General features: G+C 39.1%; 1 protein-coding gene across 6 annotated transcripts in view; it reads right to left on the reverse strand.

Moving 5' to 3' along the window:
* Positions 1–6843: 6843 nt before the first annotated feature.
* LOC116103576 (membrane-spanning 4-domains subfamily A member 14-like) overlaps positions 6844–13987 on the reverse strand; it is a 32107-nt gene continuing 24963 nt past the window's right edge. For all 6 annotated transcript variants that reach the window (XM_031389748.1, XM_031389746.1, XM_031389750.1 and 3 more), the window contains 2 exons: positions 8510–8621; positions 6844–7065 (listed from right to left, as the gene is read on the reverse strand). In XM_031389748.1, the coding sequence (XP_031245608.1) occupies positions 8514–8621 (108 nt within the window). In that variant the 3' untranslated portion in view covers positions 6844–7065; positions 8510–8513. The remainder of the gene's footprint in view (positions 7066–8509; positions 8622–13987) is intronic.

Genomic DNA, 13987 nt, shown 5'->3' on the forward strand with positions numbered 1-13987 from the left:
TATAGGGCCACTTACTAGGACATGAGCAATCTACCAATGTCCACAACCCCAAAGGAAAATGACTGTCCTTTCTCCAGCCACCATCAACTGCTAATATCTCCTTACCTAGGGGCAAGGCCCAGGGAGAGTCTCCCAATCCATGCTGGGATTTTAACTGTCTTCATTTTACACAAGTAGGTAACTGCAGCTGCTCTGAGTTTGTGTTTACCAGCCCTGTTATGTGCAGAAGATAGTATTTTGAAGTTTTTTTTACCCCTATCCTCTGGTTCTTAACATTCTTTATGTCCTCTCCTCTGCTATGTTTGCTGAGCCTTGGATGGGGGAGGTTGATATGGATGAACCATATCCATCTGGGCACCCACAGCCCCTGATTCTCCCACTTTAATCAGTTGTGAATCTCTGTATTAACCTCTACTTAATGCAAAAGAAGCTTCTCTGACCAAGGTTGAGAGCAGACCCATGAATATAAATAGAAATATATAGAAGGCAGCTTGATAGTATGACCATTGAGCAAAATAACAACAGTAGGCTCCCTCTCAGGTCCAATGATTCAATACATTTTTCATTGAGGACCTGTATGTGTCAGGCACTGGCTTCAAAAAACAATGAGGAAATACAGTGGGAATACCTTTTTTGGGATTTGTATTAGAGTGAAATAAGTTATAAGTAATACCCACAAGAAAACTTTGTCAGGATTAGTAAAAGCTAAGGAGAAAAAAAAATACAGTTTATTAGGGTGTTGGGAATGGGAGGTGTACACAAGGGCCTCCCTGAAATGAAGATGTGTGATCAGAGGCATAAAGAAGCTGAAGGAGAGAATCTTGGGGATACCTGAGGCAAGGAGAGGGAAGTTATCTCATCTGGCAGAAAGCCAGTCTCCCAAGGTATTCCAGGGGGGGGACCATGCAGGGAGTAAGGACAGAGAGCCAGGAAATGGTGAGGTAGCTTTGAATGATGAGTTAGCATTTGGCTTTACTGAGATGCTATGAATGCACAGAAACATATATGATGAATCCCATGTAACCATCACCCAACCTCCAAATTATAATTTGAAAATTTATTTCATCGGATCTCCTTGTCCTCCATTAAGTTTCCTCTGGGCCAGGCAGTAAATTTTTTTTTAGGTGTTATAATAGGTAAGAGAAGGGATCATTGAGAATGGGGACAGAAGGAATATAAAAACCAGGGAAGATGGATGACCACAAAGACACATTATCTTCTGGACATGCCAGGGCAGTTCACACATGAACTCACAACATTTGTTATAGCATGTACAAAACTTGTGCAAGCCCAAACAAGATCAAATCCCAGTATGCAGAGGGGTCATCCCATTACTACTCATGGAGCTATGAGCAATTGTTAGCTACTGGCAGAGGGGGAGATAGTTTTCTCTAAGAGTGTGGCCCTTAGTAAGTTGACCACTCTCCAGTGAAAGACTACACATCAAAGAATATCTGGGCAACAAGAACTGGCCTTGAAAGATTAAAAACAAAAAGAACATGAAGTTGAATGGGTAGGAAAGTGGAATAAATTGGGGACGGGCTGGTGAATGGGGTAAATATGATCAACACACATCATATAAAGTTCTCAAATAACTAATAAATTAAAGTAAAACAACAACAAAGAAGAGATAAAGATAAGAAGGGCCCTCCTGGGGAGCTTCCCATATGCTTGCAGGGCTCTCTGACAGACAACTCAAGTCCAAGCATCAAGAGTGGACAGCTGTCAGTGTAATAGCAGTAGCTGCAAAAGACACAAATCTCTGCTACATGAATGCTCAGGATTAACACCTAGAGTCTGGAGTATGCACAAGCCAGAAAGAGCAGGCAGAAGCTGCCAAAGATGTACTGTAGCCACTAGGAACATCCAGAAGTTTTAAGTTTGATAGCTTTTTCTTGACAGGTCCTAAATCTTACCTTGTTTGTGTGTCCACATTCACCAGTTAGGACCCAGCTGGTTTCTCAATAGATTCTGGCATGCTAAAGGCTTCAAGACATACTTTAGTCATGGAATTTGATGGGGAAGGAAGACACCAGACTTCAGCTGAGAGACGCTGCCTTTGGCTGTGGACCTTTCGCTGGATGCTCAAGACTTGAGGAAGATGGAAATAGGAGATGGACTCAATGGTTTCTCATGTCTGATGCTTCTGACCAGCGCAGGAAGTTCTTGGAGAACCCTGTCAAACTGCAGACTTTGTAAGAGACTGCTCTAGGCTGCCCAAAGTTCTTGGAGAGCACAGACCTGTAAGACATGCAAGCTTTCATTCCAAGCCTACCAGGAACTTAGAGCTGGAACATCCCTCTTGGTTAGCATCTTTTGCCACTGAGAGTCTTGGAGGTTTTTTTCTTTTAAAGTTGCTATTTTCTTCTTACCTATGTTTCTCCCTTATTGTCTGCCCACTCCTTTCTTGGAAAAGGGAAGGCAAGAACTTAGTTGGAGACAGGAGACAGTCTTCACCCACCCACTGTTTCAGAAAGAACTATTAAACTAGTCTAGAAGGTTATTCTCTCGATGACAAAGCTAGATGAGAACTGGGCGTGGTAACTCACACCTGTAATTCTAGCACTTAGGATGCTAAAGCAGGAAAATCAATGCAAGTTTCTCCCTGCTACAAACCAAACACATAGATCCCAATGTGTTAGAGTCCCCAAACTATAGATCAACCTCTTAAATGAGCATAGAGGCAATTTTAAAAATAAAATGCAAACAAGCTGACTTCAGTGACATTTCAAGGGAGGGTAATTTGACAATGAACAAATCACAATGATATCACGTCTGAAAGTGTTATAGTAAAACCCATTATTTTTTACATTAAAATTAATAAAAATATAAAAAGTGAAACAATGAATCTTAGAATGGAAGCAAATATTTGCAAGAATTGGGGCTAAAATCCCATAGACTCTTCATGCATGTACATTTCAGAAGAGATTTCAGTTGAGGATATATATATATATATATATATATGTATATATATATATATATATATACATATATATATATATATATATCCTTTACAGCCAGTAATGAGGACAGTAATGTAATCTTATTAAACATTGACAAGAGAGTCTATATCTCCAGATATTTACAACTGTCAATAAACACATGAAGAGATGCTAAACTCCATAACTGATTAGCTAAATGCAAACCCTAGTACACCACATCAAGATACCACTTCATACCCACTAGGGTGAGCATAACTGGGACAAACAGACTGTGACAAGTGTTGGTGAATAGAAGCTCTTGGAACCCATACACTTTGTTAATAAATTCTGCAGATACTTTGGGATATGTAGACATCGTTCTTTCAAAGGTTGCCTGTCTTTTCCTTGTATCATTGGTGATTATTCTCTTTGGTATATATCCACATAAATTTTAAATTTAACTCCATTAAAAACTTGTTTATAGGATGGGTGGGTGGGCAGAGGAACATCTTCATAAAGCAGGGGGAGGGAGGATGTGATAGGGTGTTTCCAGGAGGGAGGGAAACTGGGAAATGGGATAACATTTGAAATGTAAATAAAGAAAATATCCAAAAAAAAAACTTGTTCATAAATATAGTCACCTTATTCATAATAGCCTGTTTTACTCTTTGTTTGCTATGAAAAAGCACCCAGACAAGAAGTAACTTAGGGAAGAAAGAGTTTATTTTGGCTTTATTCTAGAGGGTTAGAGTCCTTCCTGGTGGGGAAGGCATAGTAACAGGAACCTAAAGTTGGCCTGGAAGTCTGGAAGCAAGAGGAGAGCAGGAACTGTGGCCAGGCTGTTAATACCTCAAAACTCATCCCCAGTGACATGCTCCCTCTAGCAAGGCACTGACTCCTAAAGGTCTGACAACTTCTCAGATGGTGTCACTCCTGGGAATGCAGCATTCATACAGAGCCCATGGGGCCATTTTACATTCAGGCCACAACAGAGCATCAAATGGAAACAAGTGAATGAATTGCAGGCAGGTTCTGGGGATGCTCTCGGTTCTGTCACCCAATTTTCTTGTAGGAGAGCTGGGATGACAGATGTGGTGCTATCATGTCTGGATTTATGTAGGTTCTGGGAATTCAAACCATGCATAGGCAGCAAGCACTTTATCTAGTCAGCATCTTCTCTGCCCACACAGCTCTATTTTTAGATGGCATTCTATTTGAGAGACAAATAAAAGGCCTTCACACCCTTCCATCATCTCTCCCTAGTGTATATAGCCATATCTCATTCATTACTTCCTTCCTTGCTAAGAATTTAGTGCTCTGTTTGCAAATGTCTGCATTTCTATGTTGTCAACCTCATTTTCTTTCTTTTTTTAAACTTTTATTGCATTATGATGAGAAAAGTTACATGATTTCAATTTATCTGAATTTGTTAACATTTAAAAACTTATTTTAATTAAATAGAATTGAATCACATTCTTATTCCCCTTTTGTACTGCCGCTCCTCCCATAGACCCCCCTTCAATACCTACAATATCTTTTTTGTCATATTCCTTAAAATTTATAAAATATTATAACAAAAAAATAAGTATTATAAAAGTTGTTTGATATAAAACAACAATCAATTCAACAGTCTTATGTAGATGCTTGTCTACAGCAATAGTGAAAATACATTTTTCTCAATATAAATTTTAAATAACTCCAAACATATTAGCTGTATACTTAAAAATAATACATCACTACTAGTATTTTCTTAAGTGAACATGAATATATAAAGTCTTTTTGTTTGTTTTGTATTTAGTAGAGTTTAAAATCTTGGCTCTTACTGTAGTACAAGCCCAAAATAAGAACAATTTTTAGACACTGGGTTTCATTGTAATAAGGCTGTATTTCAATGACTCACATCACCAAAGGATTTTACCTCCATCATAGCTAAGCTGAGAGTTGATAGCTCTGCTGCACCAAGAAATGAATTGTAGGCTCGATTTTTGGATACAGACTTCCTGCTATGGTCAAAGCTATTTGACTTGAGTGAGTGACTTCATTCTCAGCCCACAGAGAACAGGTTACAGTCAACCTCACTTTCTAAAGGTTATGAACTTTATTTTATCTTTTATTCTTTTATCCTCCACATGTTCAAATCTTGTTCTTTATCCTGGATTTCTTCTTGTTACATCTGTGCATTCCACTCTCTCAGAACTGTGGTTTCCACTTCACAAGGAACACAGACTAGGTCATATTTACTGCTTGTGTAAACTCCAGTTCTAAAAAAATAACAAAAATAAAAACTTTCTTGCCACACTGGAACATCATAAGCAATGCTGCTGCGTATCAGAATCTGTGAGACCTTGAGAGACCAAGAGAATACAGAATACATTGTAGGAAAAAGTATGCAACACCAAGTAGCCTGCAACAGAGGAATCACCATTCCTCTGTTGGGACTTTCCCGTTTTCCTCATGCAAATGTTGTGTGTGTGTGTGTGTGTGTGTGTGTGTGTATCAGATATTCTGCTGAAGAGTGCATAGCCCAATGAAATTACTCAAGGGAAGAGGTAACCTATGTGTCCATTCCTGGAAGAAGGGATGCACAAATGTGCTGACATAGATGCCACAGATTGTCAGGCAGCATTTAAAATCAGCTGATATATGAATAGCAACATGAGTGAATCAAAAAAATGTACTACTGGGATGAGAAAGGCATGTGTGCATGTATGATTTACACAAATTATAGATATGACTATAATAAAATGCCACAGACCTTTTCTGGGGGCACTAATACATAAAACATGTATGTTTTGCACCATGGATCAGTTGTTTATGAAGACAGAGAAGTGGGAATAAGATTTGGAGTTTGAAAAAAGTAAGAGGAGAGAAGGGGGTTTTGGTTTAGGTTTTAAGTGTTTTCCAAGAATCCATATGCTAATGGCTTGACTCCTTGCTGTAGTGGCTGTCAGGTGGTGACACCCTGGTTGTTGGGTGTCCTCTTTCTTCCTCTCCCTCCCTTTCTTGTCCCTCCCTTTCTTCCCTCTCTCCCTCTCCATGTTCCCTCCCTCTTCTCTCTACTTGGCTTCTACGAGGTAAGCAGCCTTGCTCTGCCTCCTCCTCCTTCTCTTCCTCTTCATAGTGCTCTGTTTGACCACATCCCCAAAAGGAATAGATCCAGACAAATGTGGCCTGCAGCCTCTGAAACTGTGAGCCCAAAGAGACTTCCCTTCCTAGAAGTCTTTTTTTTTTAAATTAATTAATTAATTAATTAATTTACTTATTTATTATAAGTACACTGTAGCTATCTTCACACCAGATCTCATTACGGGTGGTTGTGAGCCACCATGTGGTTGCTGGGATTTGAACTCATGACCTCTGGAAACGCAGTCAGTGCTCTTAGCTGCTGAACCATCTCTCCAGCCCCTAGAAGTTGTTTATCTCATGTATTTTGTCACAGAAATGGAAAAATGACCAACACAAAAGGTCTTTACTGATACAACAGAATATTTGCTGGACAGAAAGTTTGCCTAAAATTTATAAAATGCAAAGTATAATGAGTAACCGAGAAAAGCTGTGGGGAGAAGGATGAAATATTGCAGAAGATGAACTTTCTAGTAAGAAAGCTCTGTGGACAATCCTGTGTTTAGTCTCAGTTCCATGAAGATGTATCTAGTGATACATTCTACACTATAGATGGTTTTCGCATCTTTTGACAATAGCTGGTTAGAAAGATGTCTAATGTCTAGAGTTAGTCTGTCTCATTGATGGTGGCTTAGTTTTCTTTTCAATGTGATATCATGTCGAGGCAGCATTACTTCACCCTATCAACATTAGGTGTAAAGTCCAAGCCCATCCATGTGACTCTCGGGCTTAGACGAACCCTTTAACTTAGGCTGACCAGATTCAACCTCAGATTAACTTATAACAATGAAAGAAATTCATGATAAATTTCCCACATGGGAAAACAAACATATTTATTGCTATAGGTTTTTATTAATGAAATGGAGGAGAGGAAATGCTGAGGAAGATTTAATAAAATACCACTGTCCAAGGTGTCTCTTGAACAAAGCTCTTCACACATCAACAGGCTTTCCTCTCTGACTGAGGCCGTGGTACCTCCTTCACGTGTAGGAAAAGGGCAACATCGATGATGCCAATCAACCTGAGGTTAAGTTGGATGATAGGAGGTTGCTTATTAATGTGATCTAAGATAAAGAACTATATAATTTTAGCAGCATTTAAAAAGAATTCTAACAAGAATAGCCTTACTATTAACAGTCTTAAATAAATAAAATTATGAGCTGTCCTTTTCTCTTTTGTGTTGGTCCTGGAACCCATGCCTCATTCATGCTAGCCAGGGCTTCATCTGAGATATACTTCCCAGATCAAATCTTGTTTTTTTTTTTTCATATTGTTTTTAAGTCATTTTTCTCCTTTTCTTCTGCTATTATTTTCCTTCCCCCTGTCTGTCCTCTCTTTTCCTCTCCTATTCTTTCTGCTCCTCGCCATTTAAGTTTTATTTGGTATAAGTAAAAAACCATTTCAATTGATGTTCTTTCTCTTGTTCCTTTGTTCAGAGAACTATGGGTTTTGTGGCTTTGTGTTTAAGTAGAGACATATACACTTGAAAAAAGATTTATATATGTGCATGTGTGTTTTGCTTGCATGTATATCTATGTACCATGCATGTTCTTAGTGCCTACAGAAGCCATAAGGGAGTTGTTAGATTCCCTGGAACTGAAGTTATGGATGGCTGTGAGCCACTGTGTGGGTTCTGGGACTCAAACTTGGGTCCTCTGGAAGAGCAACTTAATCACTGAGCCACCTCTCTAGTCCCAGCTGTATATGTTTAAAACATATGAGGATTAGACTTTTACATGAATTTCAACTCCCTATTTCACTTCTTCAGCTAAGGAAAATTTATTGACAGGCAAATAGTAAGCTAGATATAAGTACCCTCAGTCCTCTGGAGCAGCACATGCCATCCACATGTTGTTAAAAGGAAATGAAGTTTGCTGTACAAATGCAGAGGCAACCACTGAGGCAAGGGAAAGTATGAAATCTAAGGAAAAATTTTTTCTGATAATGTCTTCTCTTAATTTTTATCACATTAACTACAGACAGAGGTTACTTAAGGAATTCCATCTACGAATTAAGGTGTTAAACTAAATAAGGTATATTTATGGAGGAAGAAGCAGGTGGTGAAGCTGGGGTACAGCGTTTGTGGAAGTAGATAGGGGGAACTAAGGCCAGTAAAGTAGCGCTGAGTCTAAAACCCAGCACCCATGTTTCTACCACCCACACTCTATCCCCAGCTTCTTTTTATATACTTCTTTTGGTATCAAACTGAGAAACACACCAATTCTACTTAAGTCCTCTATTGCTAAGCTACACCCTCAGCCCCAACTCACTCCATACAAGGAGATTTATTTAGCTTCAATTATACAAAGCTGTTTAGTACAAGAATGGTTTAGCAAAATCTTTCCCCCTACCTCTAGTCACAGTTTAGAGATGACACTACCGATGCTTAATTCTAACTTATCTGAACAGGGTACACCACAGGAGTTAGTCGCTTCTGTTCATGGAAGGGGGAATGCTAGACTCACTGTTTTAATCTGTTTGCCTTGCTCTATAGGTCCACTCAGTTACTATGGATGCCACGAACATCTCCAACATGATGAACAGGAACAGGTATTCTGTAAGCAACCTGCCATTTTTCTGTATCCAAAAAGAAAAAAATACAGTCTTTACTTATTTTTTTTCCTTATTTTTGAGAGTTTCTCATATGTATATAATGAAATATAACAATATATAGTCCCATTCTTCCTCCAGCTCCTCTTGTGTCAACTGGAAATTTTCCCTCCCAACTTCATAGCTTTTTTTTTGGTACCCACTAAGTCCAATTAGTACTGCCCATATATGCAGATGTGTGGAGTCATACACTGAACTAGTGGCCAAAGAATAACAAAAGTATGATTCTTTGAACAGTGGTTATCTGCTTCCAACAGCTCATTGGAAAGGCTCAGGGCCTGATGTTCATCTCCCCTGTCTATGCCAGATCTTTAGTTGGCTTAATCTTGTACAGATCTTGTGCAGGTAGCCACAGATGCTTTGAGTTCTTTATAATGACAGCCATATCATATCCAGAAGACAGCATTTCACAGCATTCTTCCATATCTTTCAGCTTTTAGACTCTCTCTACTTCTTCTGCAATGTTTCTTGAGCCTTGGTAAGTGGTGAGGTTCATGGAAAGGTCAAATGGACTTAACATCTACAGAACAGTTCATTAAAACACTAAACAATAGACATCCTTTTACTAAGCAGTCCATAGAACACATATTAAGACACAAAGCAAAGGAAAATTGAAATAAAATCTTGTATCCATCTGATCACAATGGAATAAAGCTAGATATCAACAGGTTTAAAAACAAGATCAACAATATTAACTAACTGAACCATCCACAGCTCCCGGGGACTAAACCACCAACCAAAGAGTATACATGGAGGGACTCATGGTGTTACCTTCTCCCTTCACCTCAGCCATCGGACTTCTGGCAGCCTCTGCTTGGAGGCTAACACCTGGGAGCTAAGACAGATACTCTCTGTTGACTGTTGGGTCGTCTTTGAAGAAGCCACCTGAGTACGCCCACCACCTGAGTACGCCCACCCCACTGTCTGAAGATCTTCCGAACCTGGGGACTTTGGCACCTGAACCTTTTTTGCAGTATGCAAATGTCATGTAATTTAGAGATTTGGTTTCAGTTTCTCCTGTGACTATAAAAACCCTGGCTTATTCTAAGTAAAGTGAAGTCTTGATTGGGCAATTTCAACTTAACTTGACTTTGTGTTCTCTCTTTGCATTTCAAACCCTCTATTTCAGGTTCTTTATTCCCTCCTGGCTGAGAGAACCCAGTTCGTGAAACTGCGGGCAGTTTCACCATGGCTCCAGATGCATATGTAGCAGAGGACTGCCTTATCTGGCATCAATGGGAGGGGAGGCCCTTGGTCCTGTGGAGGCTTGATGCCCCAGTGTAGGGCAATGCTAAGTTGGTAAGGTGGGGGGGGGAGGAGAATGGGATAGGGGGCTTCCGGAGGGGAAACTGGGAAGGGGGACAACACTTGGAATGTAAGTAAATAAAATAACCAATAAAAATAAGTAAATTATAAGTTAAAAAATACAAGAAGTATATCACTCATTGAGATTAAACCACATACTATAGAAAATTGGGTCATTGAAGAAATCAAGAAGGAAGAAAAAAATAAATTCCTACAATTGAATGAAGATAAAAATTTAACATTCCAAAACTGATGGAACACAATTGAGACAATCCAAAGAGGAAAGTTTATAGTACTTGTTGCTTACATCAAAAAAGTTATCTCAAATTAACAATTCATGATGCACCCTAGATCCTTGGCAGAAACAAGAACAAAGCAAATTTTAACATAGTAGATAGGAAGAAATAACTAAAACCAGGACTGAAATTAAGGAAATAAAACCAAACAAAAACCAACACAAGGAATCAATAAAATGATGAGTTGGCTCTTAAAAATAAAATAAAAAGATCGACAAACCCTTACGCAAATTAAATAAAGATGGAGATGACCTAAATTAATAAAATAGAAATGAAAAGAGAGACATAACAGTTTCCAACAAAATTCAGAAAGCATAAAGACATGCTTTAAAAACCTGTAAATTTAAAAACCTTAGATTGGAAGACCTAAAGGAGATGGAACAATGCCTAGACGCACTCAGTGTATCAACATCTCAAAGTAGTACTGAAGAAATAAACATCTCCACAACCAGAAACAATATGGAAGAGGTAATAAAATGCCTCCTAAGAAATACTACAAAATCCTACCAGACCTCGAAAGAAGAACTAGAATCAATATTCCTCAAATTCATTATATGAAATAGCAAAGGCAGGCAGGCTCCTGTACTTGTCAGCTTTCATTGTCAACGTGACTCAGCCTAGAGATACCTGCTAAGGGGAACTTTCAAATGAAGAATTGCCTCAGTCAGACTGGCTCATGGGCATGTCTATGAGGAATCATTTTGATGGATGATTGATGTTGTAGGTTCCAAAACACTGTGGGTGTCATCAGCCTTATGTAGGTTGCATAGGAAAGCTAGCATGGAGCAAGACAGAAAGTTTGAGAGTGAGCCAGTAATCAGTATTCTCCCTGCCCCCGCCCACTTTCTGTGTCAGTCTCTGCTAGACTTCCTTCCCTATCTTAAGTTTCAGTTGAAAAAAAACCCCTTTTCTTTCAGAAATTGATTTTGGTTAGTGTTTTATTATAACAACAGAAAGCAAACCAGAACATTTTCTAAACTCTTACATTTTTTTTTACTTATTTTATTTACATGTCATATGCTATCTCCTTTTCCAGTTTCCCCTCTGAAAAAAGGAAATAAAATAAAATAAAAATTAAATAAAAAAACCAAAACCAAACCAAACCAAACCAAAACGAAAAAACCTGTTGCCTCCCCCCTCCCCCTGCTTGCCACCCCACTCTCTCCCACTTATTGGCCCTGACATTCTCCTACCGTCACAGGACCAAGGGCCTCTCCTCCCACTGATGACCAACTTGGCCATCCTCTGCTACAAATGCTGCTGGAGTCATTAGTCCCACCATGTGCACTCTTTGGTTGGAATTTTAGTCCCGGGGATCTGAGGGTACTAGTTAGTTCACACTGTTGTTCGACTCAAGGGGCTGCAAACCCTTCAGCTCCTTGGGTCCTTTCTCTAGCTCCTTCATTGGGAAACCTGTACTCAGTCCAATGGATGGCTGTGAGCTTCTACTTCTGTATTAGTCAGGCACTGTCAGAGCCTCTCAGGAGACAGCTATATCAGGCTCCTGTCAGCCAGCACTTGTTGACATCCACAATAGTGTCTGGATTTGATGACTGAATATGGGAAGGATTCCCAGGTGGAGCAGTCTCTGGATTGTCGTTCCTTCAGTCTCTGCTTCCATAGTTTGTCTCTGCAACTCCTTCCATGGGTATTTTGTTCCTCCTTTTAAGAAGGAATGAAGTATCCACACTTTTGTCTTCCTCCTTCTTGAGTTTCTTGTGGTTTGTGGATTTTACTTTGTGTATTCCGATCTACTGGGCTAATATCCACATATCAGAGAATGCATACCATGTGTGTTCTTTTGTGACTGGGCTACCTCACTCAGGATGATACTCTCCAGATCCATCCATTTCCCTAAGAATTTCATAAATTCATTGTTTTTAATAGCTGAGTAGTACTCCATTGTGTAGATGTACCACATTTTCTGTATCCATTCCTCTGTTGAGGGACATCTGGGTTGTTTCTAGTTTCTGGCTATTATAAATAAGGCTGCTATGAACATAGTGGAGCATGTGTCCTTATTACATGTTGGAGCATCTTCTGAGTATATGCCCAGGAGTGGTATAACTGGGCCCTCTAGTAGTACTATGTCCAATTTCCAGAGGAACTGCCAAACTGATTTCCAGAGTTGTTGTACCAGCTTGCAATCCCACCAGCAATGAAGTAATGTTCCTCTTTCTCCACAACCTCTCCAGCATCTGCTGTCACCTGAGTTTTTATCCTAGCCATTCTGACTGGTGTGAGGTGGAATCTCAGGGTTGTTTTGATTTGCATTTCCCTGATGACTAAGGATGTTGAACATTTTTTAGATGCTTCTCAGCCATTCAGTATTCCTCAGTTGAGAATTTTTTGTTTAGCTCTGTACCCCATTTTTTAAATAGGGTTATTTGGTTCTCTGGAGTCTAACTTCTTGAGTTCTTTGTATATATTGGATATTAGCCCTCTATCAAATATAGTGTTGGTAAAGATCTTTTCCCAATTTGTTGGTTGCTGTTTTGTCCTATTGACAGTCTCTTTTGCCTTACAAAAGCTTTATAATTTTATGATGTCCCATTTGTCAATTCTTGATCTTAGAGGATAAGCTATTGGTGTTCTGTTCAGAAAAATTTCCCCTGTGCCTATGTGCTTGAGGCTCTTCCACACTTTCTTTTCTATTAGTTTCAGTGTATCTGGTTTTATGTGGAGGTCCTTGATCCACTTGGACTTGAGCTTTGTACAAGAGAAAGGAATTGATCAATTTGCATTCTTCTACATGCTAACTGCCAGTTGAGCCAGCACTATTTGTTGAAAATGCTGTCTTTTTTCCACTGGATGGTTTTAGCTCCTTTGTCAAAGATCAAGTGACTGTAGGTGTGTGGGTTCATTTCTGGGTCTTCAATTCTAGTCCATTGATCTACATGCTTGTCATTGTACCAATACCATGCAGTTTTTATCATAATTGCTCTATAGTACAGCTTAACCGGGATGGTGATTCCACCAGAGGTTCTTTTATTGTTGAGAATAGTTTTGGCTATCCTAGGTTTTTTGTTATTCCAGATGAATTTGCAAATTGCTCTTTCTAACTCTATGAAGAATTGAGTTGGAATTTTGATGGAGATTGCATTGAATCTGTAAATTGCTTTTGGCAAGATTCTATGTCTTTTTTTTATTGGGAAATTGAGTTCATTGATATTAATAGAAATTAATTGAATCTGCAGATTGCTTTCAGCAAGATGGCCATTTTTACTATATTAATGTTGCCAATCAACAAGCATGGGAGATCTTTCCATCTTCTGAGATCTTCTTCAATTTCCTTCTTCAGAGACTTGAAGTTCTTGTGAAACAGATCTTTTACTTGCTTAGAGTCACTCCAAGGTATTTTATATTATTTGTAGCTATTGTGAAGGGTGTTGTTACCCTAATTTCTTTTTTTTTAAAATTTAATACTTATCTCTTTTTTTTACTTTCTTTATTTACATGTCATATTTCTCCTTTCCCAGTTTTCCTTCCAAAAAATAAAAAATAAAAAGAAAAAACCCAAAAAACAACAAGAACAAACCCCTGTTGCTTCCCCCCTCCTCATGCTTGCCACCCCACCCTCTCCCACTTATTGGCGCTGGCATTACCCTACACTGGGGCACAGAATCTTCACAGGGTCAAGGGCCTCTCCTCCCATTGATGACCAATTTTGCAATCCTCTACTATACACATGCTGCCAGAGCAATCAGTCCCACCATGTGTACTCCTTGGTTG

The sequence above is a fragment of the Mastomys coucha genome, unplaced genomic scaffold (assembly GCF_008632895.1).
Source record: "Mastomys coucha isolate ucsf_1 unplaced genomic scaffold, UCSF_Mcou_1 pScaffold21, whole genome shotgun sequence".
Classification (NCBI taxonomy): domain Eukaryota; kingdom Metazoa; phylum Chordata; class Mammalia; order Rodentia; family Muridae; genus Mastomys; species Mastomys coucha.